The sequence below is a fragment of the Lathyrus oleraceus genome, chromosome 5 (genome assembly GCF_024323335.1).
Source record: "Lathyrus oleraceus cultivar Zhongwan6 chromosome 5, CAAS_Psat_ZW6_1.0, whole genome shotgun sequence".
Lineage (NCBI taxonomy): Eukaryota > Viridiplantae > Streptophyta > Magnoliopsida > Fabales > Fabaceae > Lathyrus > Lathyrus oleraceus.
This window is the reverse complement of record NC_066583.1, coordinates 317,435,752-317,461,329: the sequence shown is the minus strand read 5'-3', so window position 1 is coordinate 317,461,329 and position 25,578 is coordinate 317,435,752. Positions and strand designations below refer to the sequence as shown.

General features: G+C 37.1%; 1 protein-coding gene and 1 non-coding gene across 2 annotated transcripts; both read left to right on the top strand.

The window, feature by feature from the left end:
- Positions 1–1,280: 1,280 nt before the first annotated feature.
- LOC127084286 (expansin-A13) lies at positions 1,281–25,578 on the top strand. Its single transcript, XM_051024706.1, has 2 exons — positions 1,281–2,013; positions 25,075–25,578. The coding sequence occupies exons 1-2, from the start codon at positions 1,466–1,468 to the stop codon at positions 25,382–25,384; spliced, it is 858 nt and encodes a 285-aa protein (XP_050880663.1). The 5' UTR covers positions 1,281–1,465; the 3' UTR covers positions 25,385–25,578.
- LOC127089504 (small nucleolar RNA R71) lies at positions 20,624–20,730 on the top strand. The gene has a single exon (XR_007791090.1). It is a non-coding gene; the product is annotated as a small nucleolar RNA R71 (small nucleolar RNA).

Sequence of the window (25,578 nt, the reverse complement as noted above, 5' to 3'; positions counted from 1 at the left end):
ATCCGGACACAATTCTTAAGGGCGAATGCGTTATGAGGCTTGGAATTGTACCGCCTTGTCATGGGCCTTTACAAACACATCACTATAGAAATACAACGACATTTAAGCATCCTACGAGGAAGCACAACATCATAGTCTAAAAACCTAGTGCCATATGTCGAAAAGATCCTGCGAAACGTCTCAATGATGAGACTAACATCTAATATGCATGTTCCTTAGGTTACTCACGTTGACTGCAAAACCTCTTCCACTTCTCCAAGCAGCAACACCAGTATGAAGATCTTGACATAGTTTTTTGAAAGACTTTCCGCTATTACATCACGAGAAGCCTTGAGGAAAAATGTTCTGGATCGATAATGTTGTGGCAGCGAAGACGGAAAAAAAAAGACATGATATGTATCAATATTTGTAAGTAGTCAATGCTTTGGACCAACCAAATGCCCAATAAGAAAACGATCAAATAAGAAAACGATCAAATCATCGGCCAAATAGCATTACGCCAGAACGAAGGATGTATACCCCAACCAGGCTGCATAGTCTCACACTTGATCCATGCCATGGATCTCTCACCACCGTTGAACATCATCTAACAATCTCTCGCATTCAAATTCGTGGAGCATGAGACACTTAACCAACTTTCATATATAAGGTGCATGTGAAGAAAAATGTATGATTCAAATTCAATATCACTCTCACATTGTTTCTTATTCTCTGTGTCTTAAACATTCAAATGCTAACCTTGCATGTCAATCTTTTCTCCGCCACACCAAAAATCTGCTCCATCGATCTTAGATCTTATTATTTCACAGTTTCTAGTCATTTCTAATTCTCAAACAAAACAGTTAAGGAGTACAACTGTTCTAAGATAGAAGTGGAATCAGATTACTCAGCCTAGATCAAATTGGTTGAGAGAAAGAAGATGAATAAAGATACGCCCAACATTAATATTTAGAATATTAGAAAAGCTAGTATTTTCTATGAAGTTGTCATCTTTAACCATATAGATGTGGTTACAAATGAGGTCGGCCATGTTACGGTCCGTTTTGCTCTCTATAAAGAAAAAACTCAAGATAAGATTAAATACACACCAAAAACATTGCTGCTAGGTTAGCTGTCAGCAGTAACTAAAACAGAACAGAGGGTAGAGGCATTCAATATAAGCGGTCCAAAGGGTCGTTATCGTCCTTTGAGTGGGACCAGACGCAGCGAAAAATTCGGTATCGAAAGTTCCCTCGTGAAGCAAAACAGCAAACTTCATTTAAAAAAAAAACTTTATTTTATTTGCTTAATAAAAACAATGACAGAAGTGTCAGCACTTAAAACTCAGGTGTTAAAAAATTGTAAGAAGTTTTGAAAAATGTGATAATGTGTGTGAAGACCATGCACCATTGAGGATTGTGATCTTTGCATCTCGTTTCTCATCATTCTCCAATTTCAACCTCCAAAACTAAAACACCAAAGGCAAATGTCACGGGGAGTATTAATATCTATTTACATTATTACCCTTTTATTAACTATTCTATTCACTTCACCGACTACCTCTCATTACTCTTCTCCATCACCTCCCGCCGCACCATTCTCCGAATCCCCTAACGAACCTACCTCTCCTCCCGCCGCCGAATGGCTCTCCGCGCACGCCACTTACTCCTCCTCCTCCGATGACACCAGAGACTCCGTCGACGGCGCATGCGGCTACGGTGACCCTCTCAGAGACGGTTACGGCACCACCGCAGCTTCTCTCAGTGAGACTCTCTTTGTGCGCGGCCAGATCTGTGGCGCATGTTTTGAGCTTCGTTGTTTTGAGGAGGATGTTCCTTTTGACCGGCGGTGGTGCGTCTCCGGCAGTTCTATTGTTGTTACTGCTACCAATTTCTGTGCTCCGAACTATGGTTTTGACGCAGAGAGCGAGGGTGGACATTGTAACCCTCCTAAGCAGCATTTTGTGATTCCGGTTGAAGCATTCGAGAAGATTGCGATTTGGAAAGGGGGTAACATGCCCGTGGAGTATCGCAGGTACTTACTCTATTCTTTCTCTTCACCTCTATTAGTTTTTCTTCCTGAATCATGCAAGTTATGAATGAATGTGTGTAACTAATAGTTGTTGCTGCAATTGCAAAGTTACAAAAAATAAAATAAAGTAGACATAACATGATTAAAAAAATAACACAAAGTAGACCTACCACATTTATTATAAAATTAAATTTAAAATAATAAAAAGTTAAATAAGGTGTTTCTCTTAACTATTTTAAATTTTATTTTAAATTTTTTAAATTATTTTTTAAAGAATATTCTGCATTTTTATCCCTACTTAAATTTCAATTTTAACTTTATAGCTTAGCCATCGTTTTTACAATTTATCTATAATTTTTTATTTAATAATTGAAAGACTCTATTAAAAATTTTCATTCATATATTTTTTTATCCCTTCTGCAATTTAGTCACTGTTTTTACGGTGACAATTTATTACAATTTATTACTAAACAGTTAAAAAATTATTCATTAAAAAAATATTTTGAATAAATAAAAATAAAATTTAAAATATATAAGAGGATAAAAAAATATTTAATTCAACGATAAAAAACAAAATTACTATTCAACAAAGAATATCATCCAAAAGCCATACCAAAAGACAAATTTACTCTAGAACAACTTTTTTTGAGAGATTGAAAGTTCTATAAACCGAGTCGACCAAAGACAATTTACCATCTTATTTAGAAATGATAAGGAACAAAATCGATATTAAAACACATACCGTGATAAGGTAAACAAATTGTCCAACAATTTATATAATTATTCATTAGATTTTTTAATTACTTTTGTATTTATAATAATTCATATAAAAACTCAATAAATTATAAAATTACTTACTGTTCTAAATAATTATTTTTTAAGTTCTTTGTTAATTTTAGCAAAAAAGGCTCCTCCTACGAATCATCATAGCTCTTATAATGTTTTTCATTTTTTGAAGCAGACGTCACAAATTTGGTTCTAATATTGTTTGAATACTTTTGTTTTATCTCTGCGCTACTATTCTTATAATACAAAGCTTGTAAATAACTACAAGAATCATATCTATGATAATAATCATTTAAATAAAATATAGTATATTTGTTAAATCTGTCTTAATTAGTCTTAATAAATCACTAATGGAGTTAAATAATTTTTAATCAGTATAAATAAGTGTTAGAAAATTAAAGATTGAATGTTTTTAAAAAGATAATATTGAAATATCCTATAATAATTTATAAAATTAACAAAAGTTAATAACTTTTTTGATACGCGGAAAAATAAAATAATTTATAATAAAAAATAGAGGGAGTATTAAAAAAATCACTAAACAAATTAGTTGACTTTAATTATAAGTGATTCCGATGGCTGATAGGAAGGCTATGTGTCCGTGACCGATGGCAAGGTTCAGCCCATAAGTACCACTATCCAAAGCTTTGTTAACATTTTTTCTACACTTCTTCTACTTCTTGAGCATTCTTTCTTTGAGCTTCTTGTTCTTTTTGAAGGACTTCAGAGACATCATTAATTTCTTTATTCTCGGCTTCTTTATATATATAACTAGGGATGGGAACAAAATTAGAGTGGGATTTGTTCCATTATAAGCTCTCAATTAGAAGACATGAAAAATAAGATCGATTCTGGATGACGATGAAAGGTCGCTAATGCTCCAAGACGTTGATGTATAATAAAGGGACCATATACTTTTTGAAAGCTTATGAGATATGGGTTTTGGGATGGTTTTCTGTCGGTAGGGTTGCAAATCAGATCATTTTTTTTAAATAATCATTTTTTAATTTTATTTTCAAAAATAATCATAATTTCAAAAAAATTATAAAAATTAGCACTTTTGTATCCTAAAGACACATGGGCGCCACCCTAGATGGTACCTACCCTTTAGTTGGAGAGCAAGTCGCCACTAGGAGTGGCGCCTACTCCTTTTTTTTATTTTTTATTTTGCTTTTTTTTTAATTTTCTTTTAATATGTTTTTAATTATTTTTAAAATTTTTTTAAATCTTTTTTAACTTATTTTAAATTTATTAATTTATATTTATTATAAATTATATTAATTTATATTAATACATATATATAAATAATATTATTTACAAGATATATATATATATATATATATATATATATATATATATATATATATATATATATATATATATATATATATATATATTAATTTAATTTATAACTAAATAATACTATTTATAAATTATTAAAATATATTAATTTATATACATGTAAATAAATAATATTATGTATATATTTGTAAAATACACAAGATATATATATATATATATATATATATATATATATATATATATATATATATATATATATATATATATATATTATATATATATATATATATATATATATATATATATATATATATATATATATATCAATTTATATTAATAAACACAATATATTTATATTAAAATAATACACAAGACAAATATTATAAAGTTTAATTAAAATGCATTATTAATTTGGGAATTTTTACATATTATGCGGTCTCTGGTACGATCCACACGGGGATGTCTAACTACTCGTCTAGACGACTCATGTGGTGGTGCTTCCCTATTCCCACCCCTAATCCTAACGCGTCCCCCTGCCCTTTGCCGTTGTGGTTGGGTCGAAGTCCCTTCAATGCTGTAGGAAAGGCGGGTGCCCTCTGCGCCCTCAAAGCTTTGTCTCGGTGGGACAAACTGACTCCTGTTGGGCGCGCCCTCGAAATGTGGCCTTTGGTAGTTGAAGGTTGAATCGGGTTGGCTAAAGAACAATGTCTGTTTTGGTGTGTAATAGTCTTGTTGGTAATCCTCTTGTATATCTGTGTCGGAGCTAAGTGGAGGACTGGAAGAGCCCGGGACATCGTCGTGATGGAAGTGTTGGGATTGGTGTTGGTGGGGGGATTGAGTTTGTGGTAGGTGTTGGGACTGTTGATGGTGGTGGGAATGTTGAGGTTGGTGTTGGTAATCTTCATGATATTGGGGTTGAGTTTGTGATATGTAGTGTTGATTTGGTTGGGGGGTGGACATGTGTTGTGGTGGTTGTTGTTGGTAATACGGTGGTGGTGGTTGTTGTTGGTAATACGGTGGTGGTGGTTGTTGTTGGTAATATGGTGGTGGTTGTTGTTGTTGGAAATATTGTGGTGGTTGTTGTTGTTGGGAATATTGTGGTGGTTGTTGCATTCAGGGATCGTCCACATAGAACGGGTCAGACACAATCATTTCTGGATTTGTATTTGCTCTATACCAATCCACATATTCCCTCGTCGGCTTCATTTCGTTGGGCGCCACCGGAAATTGTAGAACATAGTGGGCACGCTCTTTCCAAATTTTACGGAACTCCTTTGCAAATGCCTTCCAATTTTGGACATACCACTGGTGGCTGACTTTTTTAAGATGCCAAGGTTCCAAAGACATTGGGGGGCCTGGGATTTCTTGATGCATTCCGAATTGCAGTTTGACACGGTCACTTTGGTGCATCTCCACAGTGGTGAACCGCATGATAGCCGTTTTTGCTGTCCAAACAGCTGCATCTTCGGGGTTGGGTTGATGTTCCAATCCCAAATATGGTCTCCAAATAAACTGCAAAGAAAAAAATAAATATGTTATTTATTAAGAATGCTTGATATTAATAAATTAGTTAGAAGATGAATGATTTAGTGGTAATACATCTTGTGCTCGGAGACGATCCAAGAGTTGACGATAAAATATTATTTTATTTTTCGGGGTAAGACTGTAATCTAGTCCAGTTGCAATGAACCTAAACAAAAAAAGATAAATAATATTATTTCCAAATATTTATAGAATAAATATACAAAATGAAATAACATCATAAACTTACCTAGTTACGTAGGGGAAGGAGTAGACGTTAGGATTTTCGGGGGCTAGCCTCGGCAATCTCCACCACCCTATGTTTGGAGTAAAAAAGCACATCTAGAAAATGTAGAGTGGTCATTTTGTGCATTTTTACACAAAGAGCTATATAGGAAAGTCAATACAGCAGAACCCCAACTAAACGTGCTTATTCTATCTATGTCCTCGAGCAAACTTAAGTACATAAAGTTTATGCTATTTCCCGTGCCTTCGGAAAATAGCAAGTTCCCAAATAATAACATAATGTAAAACATTGTTTTTATTATTTTTTCTTGTTCGGACGAATCCTCAGTCAAAATTATAGCGTCGTGGTAGAATTGGAGGCTCGATAGTTTAATACCCTGGCCCCTTGCTTTCGCAGATCCCTCACCCTCGACTAGATCTATGCCCAACATTTGAACACATAGTTCGTTGGGCTGTTGAACATTTCCAGTCACAGGCTTACCATCTATTCGAAGACCCAAAAGCATGTACACGTCCTCTAGTGTGACGGTACATTCACCAGTTGGTAGGTGAAAAGTGTGTGTCTCTGGTCTCCAACGTTCACACAAAACAAGAATAAATTTCACATCAATTGTAGGATTTACCACATGCATAACATGACTGAACCCCGCACGCTCTATGTAAGGTACGCACCATGAGTTTGGATAAGCCATAGGGTGTGAACGTTGACGAAATTTCTTGGGATCCTTTAAAAACAAACAATATAAACAATCATTAGATTGGAGTTTTAAAAAATAAATTATAAACATACGAAAGAGGCAATGTTCAAGAAAAACTTACGAATGAGGCAATGTTCGCCCTAGTGCCTCTGTGTTCTTGGCCCATGGTAAGAAGAGACATGATTGCAATGTAGAACAGAGGTAATAGGGCCAAGAAACCTACGTTCTACATTGCAATCATGCCTCTTCTTACCATGGGCCAAGAAAACAGAGGCACTAGGGCGAACATTGCATCATTCGTAAGTTTTTCTTGAACATTGCATCATTCGTAAGTTTTTCTTGAACATTGCCTCTTTCGTATGTTTATAATTTATTTTTTAAAACTCCAATCTAATGATTGTTTATATTGTTTGTTTTTAAAGGATCCCAAGAAATTTCGTCAACGTTCACACCCTATGGCTTATCCAGACCCATGGTGCGTACCTTACATAGAGCGTGCGGGGTTCGGTCATGTTATGCATGTGGTAAATCCCACAATTGATGTGAAATTTATTCTTGTTTTGTGTGAATGTTGGAGACCAGAGACACACACGTTTCACCTACCAACTGGTGAATGTACCGTCACACTAGAGGACGTGTACATGCTTTTGGGTCTTCGAATAGATGGTAAGCCTGTGACTGGAAATGTTCAACAGCCCAACGAACTATGTGTTCAAATGTTGGGCGTAGATCTAGTCGAGGGTGAGGGATTTGCGAAAGCAAGGGGCCAGGGTATTAAACTATCGAGCCTCCAATTCTACCACGACGCTATAATTTTGACTGAGGATTCGTCAGAACAAGAAAAAATAATAAAAACAAGGTTTTACATTATGTTATTATTTGGGAACTTGCTATTTCCCGAAGGCACGGGAAATAGCATAAACTTTATGTACTTGAGTTTGCTCGAGGACATAGATAGAATAAGCACGTTTAGTTGGGGTTCTGCTGTATTGGCTTTCCTATATAGCTCTTTGTGTAAAAATGCACAAAATGACCACTGTACATTTTCTGGTTGTGCTTTTTTGCTCCAAACATGGGGGTGGTGGAGATTGCCGAGGCTAGCCCCCGAAAATCCTAACGTCTACTCCTTCCCCTACGCAACTAGGTAAATTTATGATGTTATTTCATTTTGTATATTTATTCTATAAATATTTGTAAATAATATTATTTATCTTTTTTTGTTTAGGTTCATTGCAACTGGACTAGATTACCGTCTTACCCCGAAAAATAAAATAATATTTTATCGTCAACTCTTGGATCGTCTCCGAGCACAAGATGTATTACCACTAAATCATTCATCTTCTAACTAATTTATTAATATCAAGCATTCTCAATAAATAACATATTATTTTTTTCTTTGCAGTTTATTTGGAGACCATATTTGGGATTGGAACATCAACCCAACCCCGAAGATGCAGCTGTTTGGACAGCAAAAACGGCTATCATGCGGTTCACCACTGTGGAGATGCACCAAAGTGACCGTGTCAAACTGCAATTCGGTATGCATCAAGAAATCCCAGCCCCCCCAATGTCTTTGGAACCTTGGCATCTTAAAAAAGTCAGCCACCAGTGGTATGTCCAAAATTCGAAGGCATTTGCAAAGGAGTTCCGTAAAATATGGAAAGAGCGTGCCCACTATGTTCTACAATTTCCGGTGGCGCCCAACGAAATGAAGCCGACAAGGGAATATGTGGATTGGTATAGAGCAAATACAAATCCAGAAATGATTGTGTCTGACCCGTTCTATTTGGACGATCCCCGAATGCAACAACCATATTTCCAATAACAACAACAACCACCACAATATTCCCAACAACAACAACCACCACCATATTACCAACAACAACAACCACCACCATATTACCAACAACAACCACCACCACCGTATTACCAACAACAACCACCACCACCGTATTACCAACAACAACCACCACAACACATGTCCACCCCCCAACCAAATCAACACTACATACCACAAACTCAACCCCAATATCATGAAGATTACCAACACCAACCTTAACATTCCCACCACCATCAACAGTCCCAACATCTACCACAAACTCAATCCCCCACCAACACCAATCCCAACACTTCCATCACGACGATGTCCCGGGCTCTTCCAGTCTTCCCCTTAGCCCTGACACAGGTATATAAGAGGATTACCAACAAGACTATTACACACCACAACAGACATTGTTCTTTAGCCAACCCGATTCAACCCTCAACTACCAAAGGCCACATTTCGAGGGCGCACCCAACAGGAGTCAGTTTGTCCCACCGAGACAAAGCTTTGAGGGCGCAGAGGGCACCCGCCTTTCCTACAGCATTGAAGGGACTTCGACCCAACCACAACGGCAAAGGGCAAAGGGACGCGTTAGGACTAGGGGTGGAAATAGGGAAGCACCACCACCACGTGAGCCGTCTAGACGAGTAGTTAGACCTCCCCCGTGCGGATCGTACCAGGGACCGCATAATATGTAAAAAATCCCAAATTAATAATGCATTTTAATTAAACTTTATAATATTTGTCTTGTGTATTATTTTAATATAAATATATTGTGTTTATTAATATATATTTATATATATATCTTGTGTATTTTACAAATATATACATAATATTATTTATTTACATGTATATAAATTAATATATTTTAATAATTTATAAATAATATTATTTAGTTATAAATTAAATTAATATATATAAATTAATATATATATATATATATATATATATATATATATATATATATATATATATATATTGTAAATAATATTATTTATATATATGTATTAATATAAATTAATACAATTTATAATAAATATAAATTAATAAATTTAAAATAAGTTAAAAAAAATTTAAAAAATTTTAAAATAATTAAAAACATATTAAAAAATTTTTTAAAAAAAAGCAAAAAAATTTTTTAAAAAAAAAGAAAAATTTTTTTTTAAAAAAGGAGTAGGCGCCACTCCTAGTGGCGACTTGTCCTCCAACTAAAGGGTAGGCGCCATCTAGGGTGGCGCCCATGTGTCTTTAGGGCACAAAAGTGCCCATTTTTGTAATTTTTTTTAAAATTATGGTTATTTTTGATTTTTTTTTTAAAAATGATTATTTAAAAAAAATGATCTTGCAAATCGAGCTGCACTTAATCTTCCATTTCAAAGGTATAATCTCGTCTACCTTTGTTTGCTTGTTTCTCCATTTTTGTTCGATTTCTCTTTAAATTGGCCTTTAAAGTGTTATGTATTTCTCGTCTATTATGCAATAAGTTTTCTAAAGACGAGATCTTGGAAAGACCTTCCACATAGTCTAGTAGAGCTAGGGGAAGTCACAACTTATATTTGATCGTTGGTCTCAGGATGGTAAGTTATACTATACATTAATGTGGTGCTCTGAACTCGAAAAAGTTCCTTCCAAAATGTGCAAAGGAAAAGAGTCTATCTGTGTCTAAAATGAGACATTTAGGATACCACGCAGACGAAAAACTTCAACTGAAAAACAATTGACAAGATCCAAAGCTGAGAACTTGGTGGGAAACACTATGAAAAGCACAAACTTTGTCAGACTGTCGCATATAACCTTGATCACAATGTGGCTAAATGATGCTGGCAAGTGTATTATAAAGTCCATATATAGTTCTTCTCATACTTGAGTTGGTATCTCTAATGGTTGTAGTAATTCTTATTTCTTTTTTGGCATATATTTATTTGGTTGGGAAATCGTGCAACATTGCACAAAGGTCTTGATGTCTTTGTAAAACACAAGCCAAACGAACAAAGTAGAGATACGACTCAGTGTTGATTAAAAACTAAAATGACCAGTAATTAAGATGCTTTATGCTTCCTAATGCTAAGATGCATATTAAGACTAAGAGAGATACCGTCTAATATATATAAACGCTAAAGTATCATAGTTTTGACATCATAAAAAATACATCTAACAGAAAGTTGCACTCACATACTCCCCCTTTTTGATGATGACAAAACTTGAGACGATGTGTTTCGTGTATTCATGATGCCTCCCCCCTGAATGTATGCATCCCAACTTCATCTTGCAGATGTTTCTCCCCCTTTGACAACATCAAAAAGAGACAAAGTATTCCATGAGAAGTATCTTTATCACACATAAACCAATATAACACACATATGCGTTTGCAAAGTCATGGCTAAAATTGTGGAGGTCGTTGCTAAAAAGGTGGAGAGAAAATATGGGAGACCGGGTTGTGGCGGTTGCCATAACCCTAGTTTGATCTCCGTGGCGAGCGCCACCTTTTAAGGGATGGGCGCCACCACTTCCTTGCTTTCTGGCGTGCGCCACCACTCCCTTTAGGTCATGTGGCGGACGCCACACATCCAAGTCGTGGGCGCCACATGGCCATTTGTTATGGTGTGCCCCGTGCTCTCTATTTTTCTCCATTTTCTTCTCTTTTTCTTTCCTTTTTGCTATTTTCCACTTTGCTTGCTTATACATCTTTTATTCGATAAATACCTATAATAAACATAAAATACTGCGTAATAATAAGTGTTAATCAAGTAAAAAGCAATGCATATGAAGCCAAATATACGATACATTTTCGCATTATCAAACTCCCATATACTTAAACCTTTACTTGTCCTCAAGCAAATGCTGCGTATATGAATAAAAAGTTTAGTAATATCTTTGCAGCATAAAGTATCAAGACTCGTAAAAGACACAGTTGCATTCAGATACTCATTCTAGTCTATAAAATCTACTTTGGTCAAAAATTGCATTAAAAGGTACTCACTTCCACACTAAGGGCATCGTTGGAACACATAGTCACAATAGTGAAACCATAAGTCTCCCTCCTATACAAACCAATCTGAATCATGTCGTCATGCCTAAGCCTAGCTTACTAATCCTTCTCATTATCCTTTTTCATTCTGGCGCAATCACATTAAGCTCGTTATCCTTTCACATTCATAGCAAGATAATATGTTAGTGACTATGATCTCATCATTATTTATTTCTTTCTTTTTCGCACTTTGGTTCAAATAACAGTAAAAATGGTTATACCGTTGGGCTAAATGACCGGGTGAGGGTAACCTAACTTAGAAGGAACAACATTTTTCATACATTTCGTAATCTTTTTTCTTTTAAGCCTGAGATCATACACTTATTTGCATCGACTTCTCGCGTAGTGTGTGCTTAGGATGGTGCTGACTGCTAGATAAAGTACTTAAGGAATATTAAAGGATGGAATTTAAGGCTATGGCATGACAAGTACTCAAATCGATCTTATACTTGGTAGATTTTAAGGTGTTAAAACGATACCGATCTTGTAAAGTTTTTCCAAATCTCTACAATTCAACATCAGTTTTATTTATAGGTTAGAATTTTCAAAAGATGTACTATATCTCTAAGTCTATATTTTTGCAAAAAAAATTGTATGGCTTAAGCAAATAGGAGAATTAGTAAATAATGGAAACCACGCATAAAGACTCGACAACACATTGATATTTGACTCGACTGACACTTAACAAAAATAACAAAAGGAAATAACAATAACAATAATTTAAATATACCTAGAAAGCGATAAATGAAAGCGGTAAAGCTTCCTCCCCAATACTTAAACCTTGCATTGTCCCCAATGCAATGACATAAGATAGGATAAAAAGGTAGAACCTGGGTAGCCTGCTACTGGCGCCTTCTGCCACGTGTACGTGCACGTCCACCGTTTCCTGGTTGGTGAGGTGGCGTATAGTCTTTTAGATCTTCCACACGCACTGTCAATGTTGCTATTTCATCGATCAAGCTAGACATATTTTGTTCGGTTCTGAAAGCGTAGTCGTGTTGATCATGCTGCATCTGGTGAAGTATTTACAACATTTCTGTTTGTTGAGCTTCCGTGTTTTGGATTTGTAGGTCGCGTTGAGCGTCTAGTTCGCTACGCCGCAGCAATTCAGCATAGATCTCATCAAGAGTGGCTGGTGCCACATTTCTTCTTCTGGGTCTTTGGCTGGAGGATGTACCTGCAACATTTTCAGATGGCATGTGTGTGGTGTGTGGGTTAGTAGCGGGAGCAGCTTGCTCCGGAATATAATCCTCGTCGGTGTCCCCGCCAGCAGCTACATTCTCAAGAATGTGCGCGGGGACCTGGTTAGGCACCGTATCATTAATATAACAATAATTTTCCGGGTTACGCACAACTGTGCGAGTTGGATTTGGGAGGATGAAATCTTGTAACACATTATTTACAATTATTAGATTAAACTTACCGTCTCTCCTTCGTTTTACCAATTTCATGCTCCTCGCCATGTCAATGTCAATGGCATGATGCAGGAGTAGGGTTAACCGGGATAATTTTTCTTCGAGTCCTAGGACTCTGGCTATGGAGGTTATTAAACCTCCAAAAATAATCGGCCCTCTCTTCGCATTGACAATAGCCTGCATGTGAGAGAACATAAAAGGGACGGTATTCACCTTTTGTGGCAGAAAAGTGGCGAACAAATAAAAGAGTTTTTTTTTCGTTCACCTTGTTAGAGTTTGCTTGGCCAAAAATGGTGGACGCCAATATTTGGCAGAAATATTGAATAGCCGGGTTGTGAATTAGAGTGACTCTGTTTCCTTCAAAACTATGGGTTACTGTACCTATTATTTCCCTCCAAAATGGTTGAAAGGCGCATTGTCAACCCTCAGTATCTGGTACCTCACTTACTATGCCATCCCCATGGGGAAATTGTAGTAGGTCCGCAAATTGGGAAAATGTAAAGGCATATTCAATGTTGAACAAACGAAACTGGACAGTCCCACTGGAACAGTTTGTGTTAGGTGTGGGACTAAAAACTAACGAACTTAGAAATTCTAGTGTTAATTGAGCATAGACAGGGTCCTTCAGAGATAGGAAATAATTTAAATTTAAAGTGTCTAGCATATAGTTAACACTATCTAAAATTCCTAAGGCAAATAAGCAGGGTTCATCGGCATACCTTGTTGATTCGATTTTTCTTGCGCTTAGAGCCGTCTACGTCTCTTCTTGCAATTCACCTAGTTCGCCATTTCCGAACACTATTTCGTATTCCCTCATTTGTGCCATGACTGAATTTTACATTTCTTGTGTAATATAGTGAGAATATAGCAAGAGAGAGGAGAATTATGCTTATGAGAGGTGTGGTTTTGTGAGATTATGTTGGTGGTTTATATAGAGATGGTTGTGGTTGGGAATTGATGAATGAAATAAATTTTATTTATGGTCTTCAATGTCGTGGTCAAAGGATGTGAGAGTGGTTGAAGAGTTTTAATGGAGTGTCCAACATGCAAGGGACAGAGCATTGAAAATGGATCATGTGACATTAGTACAACATAGTGCATGTGAACGGTAATGTAGTGGTGGGTACCACTTTTTATGGTGTGGCGGGCGCCACAGTCTTCACATGGGCGTCACAGCCTGTGTGTGGCAGGTGCCACATGCAGTGTTGTTTGTTCCCATGTGTGAACCTCTTTATGGTTTTGACCATGATTTTTCCATTTGAATTTTGATTTACCGGCATTAAATAGTGGTTGTATAACTAGGTAGAAGAAAACCAACATAATATATAGGTAGGAATGAGAAATAAGATATGGTAGAATGACATTAAAACGCAAAATTGAAAAATAAAATAATGAGGTAGACAGGAAAAGGTGATACAATTCGTCTACTAGAATAAAAAAATGAAGTAAATAAATTCCCAATGTGTAAAAACAATAATGAAAATCAAAACATAAAATAAAATAAATGTCAGTAAATCGGTAATATTCAAATACATTAGCCATTAAAACGACTGTTGGTAGGAGGAGCGAATGAATAGAAGTGCTGGTAAATGTGATCCAGGTTCTCAGTCAATACATCCATAAAGCCGTGGAATTCCACTCGCAAAGTTCTCAGCTCGCCTCTCAGGTTGGCGATGTCTGTCTGGACAGTTTCGATGGCAGCATCATGATCGGTAGGAGGTGCAACAGGTATAGCTGGGACATGTGATTCAGCGTCAGAGAGAAAAGTGTCATAATGGTCATAGATTTGGGGTGTCTCTAGAGGAGGAGGTGGTGCATCTGGTGGTCCATCCAAATCATAGAGTCAGTTGTTCCTATCATGTACACTCGTCCTATGGTCTGGCAGGGTAAACAGGTGTACTACTTGGCGGTTAATTAGAAATTCAAACACATCCGGGCCTAGGTTCCTAATGATACCGGTGTTGAAACAGAATCCGATATTCATTGGTCGTATCCCACCTAAAGGGTTGAGCCTGATAAGTGAATGTCTCAGTCCGATGGAATTTGCTATCATGGTCACTAAGCCTCCCACTAAGATTGGTCCATGGTTATCCTGTGTTATACGGTCCAAACTAGCTATCATAAATGTAGCGGTGTTAACAGGTCAGGCCTGTGATGCACAAGAGTCCGTCTTTGGACACGGAGGTTCTGTTATGTTCCTTTTCAAATAAGGTGTGAGTTAGGATCTTATGAAAGTAACAAATGGCAGGGTTATGGATGTTCTCGGAATGCATAAGATCCGACTCGGGATTGTTATTTCCTGTGATGCTGCCCCAAAAGTAATCTAATTCAAGGTCTACAAGCCTGTCTTCCTGGGTAATGGTAAAGGTATCAGGACCATTAGGGAATCCTAGGAGTTCAGTTATTTCTATATGGGTGTAGCGGTACTCATTATCGAACAACCTAAAGGTGATGAGGCCTTTGTGAAATCCCATACCATGGTTTGGCAGGTAAACTAAGGAGCTTAGGAATTCTAAAGTCAACCTATTGTAGGAACTAAATTTTCTTTTGATAGCAAAGGTGTCTCAGCCTAGTTGGTTAATTAGGAACATAACACTATCTCTTATACCTAATTTGGTCATAGTACGTCCATCTGGGTATAAGGTTAGTGCCATTTCTCTCTGAGCTAGAGCCTCAAAACATCTCCTTTGACCTCTGCCTCTGAAGACTATATCCATGTAATCTACTTGTTGCATTGTGATGGCCAGTAGCTAGATAAAATTAAGTAGATAACATCATTAAGTTAGTAATGGTCAATAATAAAGAAAGATACCGATTGACTTTAAGAAAGAAAGAAAAATGAAAAATAAGTAATAATAATAATAATCAGAAATCTAGATAATTGAATTAATAGTTAAAAATAGAGTGTGGGTTGTCTCCCACCAAGCGCTTTGTTTATTGTTGTAAGCTCGACAAAAACAGAATAGATGTTAATCTGGTAAATGAGCGGGCGGCTCTGCAAGCTTTAGATTTGCGATGAAATCACTGTTATTAATGTTGTGGTAATGTTTCAAACGCTGCCCGTTTATTGTAAATGGTTCGCTCGCTTTTCCGTTTATCTCTATCGCTCCATTTGGAAAGACGTTGGTAATTTCGAAGGGACCTGACCACCTAGAACGAAGTTTTCCGGGAAAGAGTCTGAGGCGGGAGTTAAACAGAAGTACTTTGTCACCTTCCTTAAACTCTTTCCTTAATATGCGATTGTCGTGCCAGTTCTTAGTTCTTTCTTTATAGATCCGGGCATTCTCATACGCATCTAGTCTAAGTTATTCTAGTTCATGGATATCGAATATTCTTTTTTCGCCTGCGGAAATATAATTGAGATTAAGGGTCTTAATGGTCCAATATGCTTTATGTTCTAATTCTACCGGCAAATGACATGATTTTCCATAGACTAGTTAAAAAGGTGTGGTTCCTATTGGGGTCTTATAAGCTGTCATATATGCCCACAGGGCTTTGTGTAATTTTGAGGACCAATCTTTCCTAGAGGTGGCAACCGTCTTTTCTAAGATTTGTTTGATCTCTCGGTTCGAGACCTCTACTTGCCAACTCGTTTGTGGGTGATAGGGTGTTGTTACGCGGTGTCGGACTCCATATTTCAGTAATAGCTTTTCAAAAATCTTTGAAATGAAATGGAGCCACCATCACTGATGACAAGTCTCGGCACGCCGAATCTAGGGAAGATTATGCGCTTAAAGAGTCTAATTACCACTCGTGTGTCATTCGTTGGAGAGGCTATGGCCTCGATCCACTTTGATATGTAATCGACCACAACAAGGATATACTTGTTACCAAAAGAAGATGGGAATAGTCCCATAAAATTGATTCCCCAAACATCGAAGACTTCTACTTCCAAAATGCCTTTAAGTAACATTTCGTCGCGTCTAGATATGTTGCCAGTGCATTGACACCGGTCGCAATTGGTGATCGCGATGTGGACATCTTTCCACAGAGTGGGGCAAAAGAGGTCGGCTTGCAAGATCTTAGCGTAAGTCTTCGAGGTGCTTGCATGTCCTCCATAGGGAGCAGAATGACAGTGAGAGATTACGTTTTCTACCTCATCTTCGGGGACACATCGACGGAAAATGCAGTCGGCGCCTCTCTTGAAAAGCAGAGGCTCGTCACAATAGTAATGTTTAAGATCGTGGAAGAATTTTTTCTTTTGTTGGTAAGTCAAGTCTGGTGGAAGCACCCCAGCTGCTAAGTAGTTGACGAAATCAGCATACCATGGTAGTGTGGTTTTAGTGTAAATTGCTTCCACTACCTCGTTTGTTTTGGTATCCTTATAGGTTAATGCACATTTAACAGTATTACTTTCCAGTTGGGCTATGAGTCTTTCGTAAGGGAAATCGTCGTTTATAGACACTCGTTCAGGTTCAATACCTTCCATTCTTGACAAGTGGTCTGCCACGACATTTTCAGTGCCCCTTTTATCCTTGATTTCTAGGTCAAACACTTGTAATAGTAAGATCCACCTTAGGAGTCTTGGTTTGGCGTCCTTTTTATTTAACAAGTACCTAATTTGCGCATGGTCGGTATAGATAATTATCTTTGCTCCTACTAGGTAGGAACGAAATTTATCCAGAGTGAACACTACGGCTAAAAGTTCCTTTTCTGTGGTGGCGTAGTTCATCTGTGCAGGGTCTAGGGTTCTACTTGCGTAGTATATTGCATGAAGTTTCTTATCCCTTATTTGTCCCAAGACTGCGCCTACAGCATAGTCACTAGCGTCACATATGATTGCAAAGGGTAATCTCCAATCGGGCGGTTATATGATAGGTGCGGTGATAAGAGCTGTTTTTAGTTGTTCAAACGCCGCTAGGCATTTGTCATCAAAGATGAATTCGACGTCTTTCATTAATAAGCCAATAAGTGGTTTGGTAATTTTTTAGAAATCTTTAATGAATCGTCGGTAGAAACCGACGTGTCCTAAGAAGCTTCGTATTTCTCTTACGGTTTTCGGAGGCTGAAGGTTTTATATAACTTCTATTTTAGCCTTGTCGATTTCAATCCCCTTATCGGATACTATGTGTCCGAGTACGATCCCTTGTCGGACCATGAAATGGCATTTTTCCCAATTTAGCACGAGGTTCACTTTTACGCATCTTTTAAGTACCATTTCAAGATTCGCTAAACATCCTTCAAAGCTTTGTCCGCATACAGAGAAATCGTCCATGAAGACTTCCATGATGTCATCTATAAAATCAGCGAAAATTGACATCATGCATCTTTGGAATGTTGCGGGAGCGTTACACAGTCCGAACGACATTCGTCGGTAGGCGAATGTACCATAGGGACATGCGAAGGTCGTTTTTTCTTGGTCGTCAGGATGAATTGGAATTTGGAAAAATCCCGAATAACCGTCTAAGTAGCAGAAGTGAGAATGCTTAGTCAATCGTTCAAGCATTTGATCGATAAACGGTAAAGGAAAATGATCCTTCCGAGTGGCTTTGTTTAATTTTCTATAATCAATGCACATTCTATTTCCAATAACCACTCTTTGTGCTATAGATTCTCCTTTTTCATTATTAACAACTGTGACGCCTCCTTCTTCGGTACGACATGTACTGGGTTGATCCATTGACTATCGGATATTGGGTAGATAATACCTGCTTCTAATAACTTTTGCACTTCTTTCTTTACTACATCACTCAGAATGGGATTTATCCTTCTTTGATGTTCTCTAGAGGTCTTACTGTCTTCCTCTATCATTATGCGATGCATGCATATGGAATGACTTATTCCTTTTAGATCTGAGATATTGTAGCCTAAAGCAGTTGGATATTTTCTTAAAACGTGTAGAAGTTTTTCGGTTTTTATCTGTCCTAAGTCTGCATTGACTATTACGGGTCGCTCGAGTTCACTGTCTAGGAATTCATACCTTAGATTTTTGTGTAGCGTCTTAAGTTCTAGGGTTGGTTTCTTTGGGCAAGGCATATGATCGGGCGTTAGTGCTAAGCATTCGCTTAGGCTATCATCTTGGTATTCCTCACTCCAATTTTCATCTTCAAAAGTAGGAGGCCTTGGAATTTTCAGTATTTCGGAGTATGATGTTTGTTCATTCTCCATTTCTCTTATACATTCGTTGATGATATCTAGTAGATAACATGTATCGTCTATAACTGGTGCCTTTAAGAATTGCGTCAAAATGAATTCAACTTTTTCCTCACCAACTTCAAAGGTTAGCTTGCCTTTCTTAACATCTATAATGGCTCCGGCAGTAGTTAGGAATGGTCTTCCTAATATGATAGGGATATTGGAATCCTCTTTTATATCCATGATTATAAAATCAGTAGGAATATAGAATTGTCATATACGTACTAGAATGTTTTCTAACATACCTACGGGAAATTTAACAGAACGATCCGCAAGTTGTACGGACATCCTCGTAGGTCTTAGTTCTTCCATTTTGAGCCTTTCGCATATGGACAAGGGCAATAAGCTAATACTGGCTCCTAAGTCGCATAGTGCTTTGTCAATGACAAACTTTTCGATTACACAGGGTATGAAGAAACTACCTGGGTCTTTCAGCTTAGGAGGCATATTGTTTTGTATTATGGCGCTACACTCAGCAGTATGTGTAACTGTTTCGTTAGCCTCTATCTTCTTCTTGTTAGATAAGATTTCCTTGAGAAACTTAGCAGATGAGGGCATTTGAGTGATGGTTTCTGTAAAGAGTATTGTGATATTCAATTATTTTAGAAGCTCTACGAATTTTTTAAATTGCCCTACACTTTTAGATTTAACAAGTCTTTGAGGATAAGGGATTGAGGGTTTATATGGTGGTGGAGACACATAAGGTTCTTCTTTCTCTACGGTCTCTTCGTTTTTATCTTCCTCTTGTTCGTCTTCCTTCTCAGTTACCTTACCAGGGTCTTGGTGCATGGATGGATTTTGAATTCTAGGGTCGGTCGGTTCGTCTAGTTCTGTCCCACTTCGTAGTATAATAGCATTTGCATGACCTTTCGGGTTTGGTTGCGGCTGTCCAGGAAATGTGTCTGTAGGAGCAGTAGTAAGTGCTTGTTCTTGAGCCACTTGCGAGATCTGTGTTTCCAACATTTTGTTATGGGTGGCTAACGCGTCTACCTTGTTTGCTAACTGGTTGATTTGCTCACTAGTGTGTATGTTTTGATTTAGGAAATCCTTATATGTTTGGGCTTGGGTAGCTATGAAGTTTTCCATAATTATTTCTAGGTTTGACTTCCTAGGAGCATTTTGAGTATTTGTGGCAGCTTTATGATATCCTGGCGGTACAGCAGGTGCTTGGTTAGGTGCATACAATGCATTATTGTTTTTGTACGAAAAGTTAGGATGATTCTTCCAACCTGGGTTATAGGTGTTTGAGTAAGGGTTTCCTTGAGCATAGTTCACCTGGTCTGCGGAGGTTCCTGTCAAGAGTTGACATTCTGGGGAAGCATGCTCTGGAACTCCGCATATCTCGCACTTTGGTGCTACGACAGCCATGGTGGTTGCGAGTGTTATGGTCAAGTTGTCTATCTTTTGAGTAAGAGTGTCTACCTTGGCGTTGACATGGTCAAGACTGCTTAATTCATACATACCGCCTTTCGTTGGAGGTTTCTCTACGGAGGTTCTTTTGCTTCCCCACTGGTAATGATTCTGGGCCATACTTTCGATAAGTTGATAGGCCTCATTGTAGGGTTTATCCATCAGTGCGCCACCTGCAATGACGTCTATTGTCAATCTCGTGTTGTACAAGAGACCGTTGTAAAAGGTATGGATGATCAACCATTCTTCTAGACCGTGATGTGAACAAAGCCTCATCATGTCTTTGTATCTCTCCCAAGCTTCAAAAAGTGATTCGTTATCTTTTTGTTTAAACCCGTTTATTTGGGCTCTTAGCATAGTCGTCTTACTAGGTGGGAAATATTGTGCTAAGAAAACATTCTTCAATTCGTTCCACGTAGTGACAGAGTTGGATGGTAGAGACTGGAGCCAAGCTCTAGCTCTACCTCTTAACGAGAATGGGAAAAGACGTAGTCTTATAGCTTCGGGGCTGACACCATTTTCTTTCACTGTGTCTGCGTATTGCAAAAACACTGACAAATGTAGGTTCGAGTCCTCTGAGGGACTACCTGAAAATTGATTTTGCTGTACGACTGACAACAACGAAGGTTTTAGCTCGAAATTATTGGCCTCGATGGCAGGGGCAGCGATGCTGTTATGTGGTTCATCCTGCGAAGGGATTGCATAGTACTTAAGAGGACGGTTCTGCGGTCCTTCGACCATCCCTGGTCGAATAACTGGTCCAGGAATAAGGATATTAGGATCGAGAAGATTTAGCTTGATAGGATGTTCTCGTATCAGGTCTCGTATCCGGTATTTTAATCTTAGATAACGCCCAGGTTCGTCGAACGGTAGCTTTAATTTCTCGCCTTGAGAGCGAGTACTTGGCATACACTCGACAAATTAGAAAGGGAAATAGAATTGTTTGCCTTAGTCTATACTGGGTAACACTGGAGTTACGATATCGACTAAATTAGTCCCCGACAACGGCGCCAAAAACTTGATCGCGACTTAGTAAGTCTATGGAAATCGTGACTGCAAGTGCACAGTCGTATCACGTAGTTTTAAAGATTATTGAACCCACAAGGACTAATAATCAAACGTATCGTTATCTAATGTTACTATGTAAATCTAAGGCTGATGATCGTTCTAAGATTGGAGGGATGAAGAGAAATAACTATAGCGTAAATAGAATATTAATAAAGATATTTGATAAAAGGATATCGGTATGTAACGCATCAAACTTCGGGGATTCAATAGATAATTGGTGTAATCTTATTGGTCAAAATATTCTTCAGTAGAAATTATTTATAAAAAGGACTTAGTCTCACACTCTCGTTTTATTGACTCTGACCATACTCTTAAACCAGAATGTTTGGCTCTCGCGGTCTCATTATGAATTTAAAAGTAATTTTTGAATATGAATAAAGTCTAATTAATCCTAAAGTGTTCTCACTGTGTTTAGGATTAATGCCTAGTTTCAACTATCCGGTTAAAATCTCAAACTCTCGTTCTTATTGACTGTAACCTTTGTTTGCTTTGTACTCTCGTACAAAAAACAGTTTTGAATAAAACAAGAAACTAAAACCGAAAAAGTAAGTTTTATAAAAGCCAACACCAATTATTTACGACTCCCGTCGTTTCGACGGTCTTTACATACCGATACCTAAAGGTTTAGCTGGACATGGATCCAGTAACAGACATGGTATTCAGACAATCAAGCATGCAATAAGGCATAAATAATTAAAATGGAAATTAAAATAAAACCTGGAATGTAAATCGAGAACTTGAAATAAATCCTTATTCTTCGAATTAAACAATGTCGGCAAGCTTTGGTAACCGAGTACATCGTTACAATCGAAATCAAATGCGTAAACAATAAGTTGCAATAGTCCCCGATGTGGAGAATCTATTGCTTTTACAAAGTAAAAACATGCTTAAGAAAATCTAACCAAAAGAATCTGAGTGAAAAGGTGCACCCACGCGAAAGAAAACCGACCCTCCTTTATATACTTTCCACTTCCCTAGATTGTAGCATTCGTTGGTTGAAAAGGTAAATGGAAGTCATGGCTAAAATTGTGGAGGTCGTGGCTAAAAAGGTGAAGAGAAAATAGGGGAGACCGGGTTGTGGCGGTTGCCACAACCCTAGTTTGATCTCCGTGGCGAGCGCCACCTTTTAAGGGATGGGCGCCACCACTTCCTTGCTTTGTGGCGGGCGCCACCACTCCCTTTAGGTCATGTGGCGGGCGCCACACATCCAAGTGGTGGACGCCACATGCCCATTTGTTATGGTGGCCCCGTGCTCTCTATTTTTCTCCATTTTCTTCTCTTTTTCTTTCCTTTTTGCTATTTTCCACTTTGCTTGCTTATACATCTTTTATTCGATAAATACCTGTAATAAACATAAAATACTACGTAATAATAAGTGTTAATCAAGTAAAAAGCAATGCATATGAAGCCAAATATACGATACGTTTTTGCGTTATCACGAATCCAAATTGAGAATTGTTGTAACCTAAGATTTACCAATATGATCCACTGTCTCACGCTACTCATTTGCAAGAAACCCTCGTTCTTCACAGCTTTCACTCGATCAGATCCGAATTGCGTAATCTTGTCCAAAACCTTCAAATCCCTAATTGATCTTGAAGGAGAATCCCAATTTGGTTTCTTATTTGAAACCCTCAAAAATCTCAACCCAATTTACTATTCAACAACCTAAATTGGGCGTTATCAACACTGATTCTATATGACACCCAAACAAAGAATGATTATATGTAGTTTGTTTGTGTGTATGCAATAGAATGTAGGTTGAAGATGATGAGCACTATTTGAAATCCCGGTTGCATTTGTGATTTTCTCTAATAACTTTCAAGAAATGATGCATGTATGAAGTATTTATATGTATGCATGTTAGAGGCAAAAGGAATGCAAAAGATTTGAAAGAATCATGAATTTTTGGAAAAATGCATTGCATGTGTCGACCTATGTTAGTCATGTGTCGACCTATGTTAGTCATGTGTCGACATATTCGATGCATATGTCGACCTGTATAGGTCATGTGTCGACCTATATAGGTCATGTGTCGACACATACAATCGGCATATTAAACAGAAGCTACAAGTTTTAAAAATGACTTACATGTGTCAACTTGTAACTCGTATGTGCCGACTCATACGAAAGTTGTTCTTTTATGTGTCGACCTATAACACGTACGTGTCGACACATAGATTGTTTTTCCCATAAAAACAAGTTTTTAATGCATGAAACCTTTTCTAAATCATTTCAAATTTTTTTTATGCTTCCTAATGCTAAGATGCACATTAAGACTCAGAGAGATATCGTCCAACATACATAAACGCTAAAGTATCCTAATTTTGACATCATACAAAGTACATCTAACGGAAAATTACACTCACAAAATTTAAAATGACATATTTAAGCAACCTACGTCACTTCTTAGGTATGGAGTTCATAAGAACTGAGAAGGGCATGATACTGCATTAGCGAAAGTATGTTAGAGAGGTTCTCAAAAGGTTCAAAATGTTTGAATCTAATCGTGCAATCTAACCTATTGGAGCAAATTTGAAACTTGAGAAGAATGGCGATGAAGATAAGGTTGATGCAACCTTATACTAACAAATCATAGGTTCATTAAGATACATATGTAATAGCATATCTGACAAAGGCTTCTTAGTTGGTTTAGTAAGCAAATATATGGATGATCCTAAAATCTCTCACATGAAAGTTGTAAGAAGAATTCTCAAATATCTGAATGGAACAATCAATTATGGTATTCTTTTTTCCGAAAGCTCGGATGAGAATGATGTTGTGATTAGATGTCATTTAAATTGAGATTGGTGTGGAGACAAATCTGAAAGAAAAAGCACAATTGGTTACTTCAAGATTTTTGGTGCACCAATCTCACGGTGTTCTAGAAAACAACTAGTTGTGGCATTGTCTTCATGTGACACAGATTATATTGCAGAATCTTATGTTGCATGCCGAGGCATTTGGATTGAATTTGTGTTGTGTTGAGTAAGTTGAATATTCAAGCCAGGAAACCAATTGTTTTGCAAGATAACAAGTCAACCCTCAACTTAGCAAAGAAAATAGTTTTTCATAGAAAAATCAAACATATAGAAGTTAGATTTCACTTCTAAATCAAGACATTCTAACTAAAAGATTAAATATTGATATGTTCTTGTATCTTAGGAAGAAATTAAGAATCATTCAATTTGATTGATTTGTATATATTTTTTTGTTTCATCAGTTAGATTATAGGGAACATGTTATTGATAAATCTAACTTGTAGTTGTTAATAATAGTTAGTTATATAGTAATTAACTAGTTAGTTAGCTGGCGACATGTGTAGCAAGTCACCACACATTATACCTATAAGTACTTGTGTTTATAATCACTTAATACTCTCAATTTATAATTTTACATTCACCCATCTATATTCTCTTGTTCATTCTTATCTTCCCCGTCTCTCTTTTCTCATCATTGAGTGTAAACATAGAGCTTGAACCAACCATAGACAGACTAATCATCTTTTCTAAGTATACTAGAAACCGATTAAAAACAAAATTTTCATTTTGTTTTGAGATTTTAAAAAGCAAAGTCAACATTAAATAAAAAACATCACTAATGTTACGTTTATTAATCTGTGTTTTGGAGCAGGATAAAGTGCCCAAAGGAAGGGAGAATGCGGTTTACAATTACTGGTTCTGGTATATTCAATTCAGTGCTGATAAGTAACGTGGCTGGCATAGGAGACATTGTTGGTGTGAAAGTGAAGGGTTCAAAAACTGGTTGGATTTCTATGGGTAGGAATTGGGGTCAAAATTGGCAAGTAAACGCCTTGCTACAAAACCAACCTCTTTCATTTGAGGTCACAAATAGTGATGGTGTAACCATTACATCTTACAATGTAGCTCCTAAGAATTGGACCCTTGGACAAACCTTTGAAGGCAAGCAATTTGAGTCTTAGAAAAAAAGCATAACAAAACCTAACTTGTTTCAAAGGACCATTCTCCTTCCACTAGTTTCCATAAGTTAGGATTATTATCAAAACACATTTTTGATCAGTTTTTGTTCCGCTGAACACTTGTTCTATTTTTCGAATTTGAGAAAATAAATTAATGTTCCATTAGTATTTGTTGATATGCATAAATTTGAGACTAA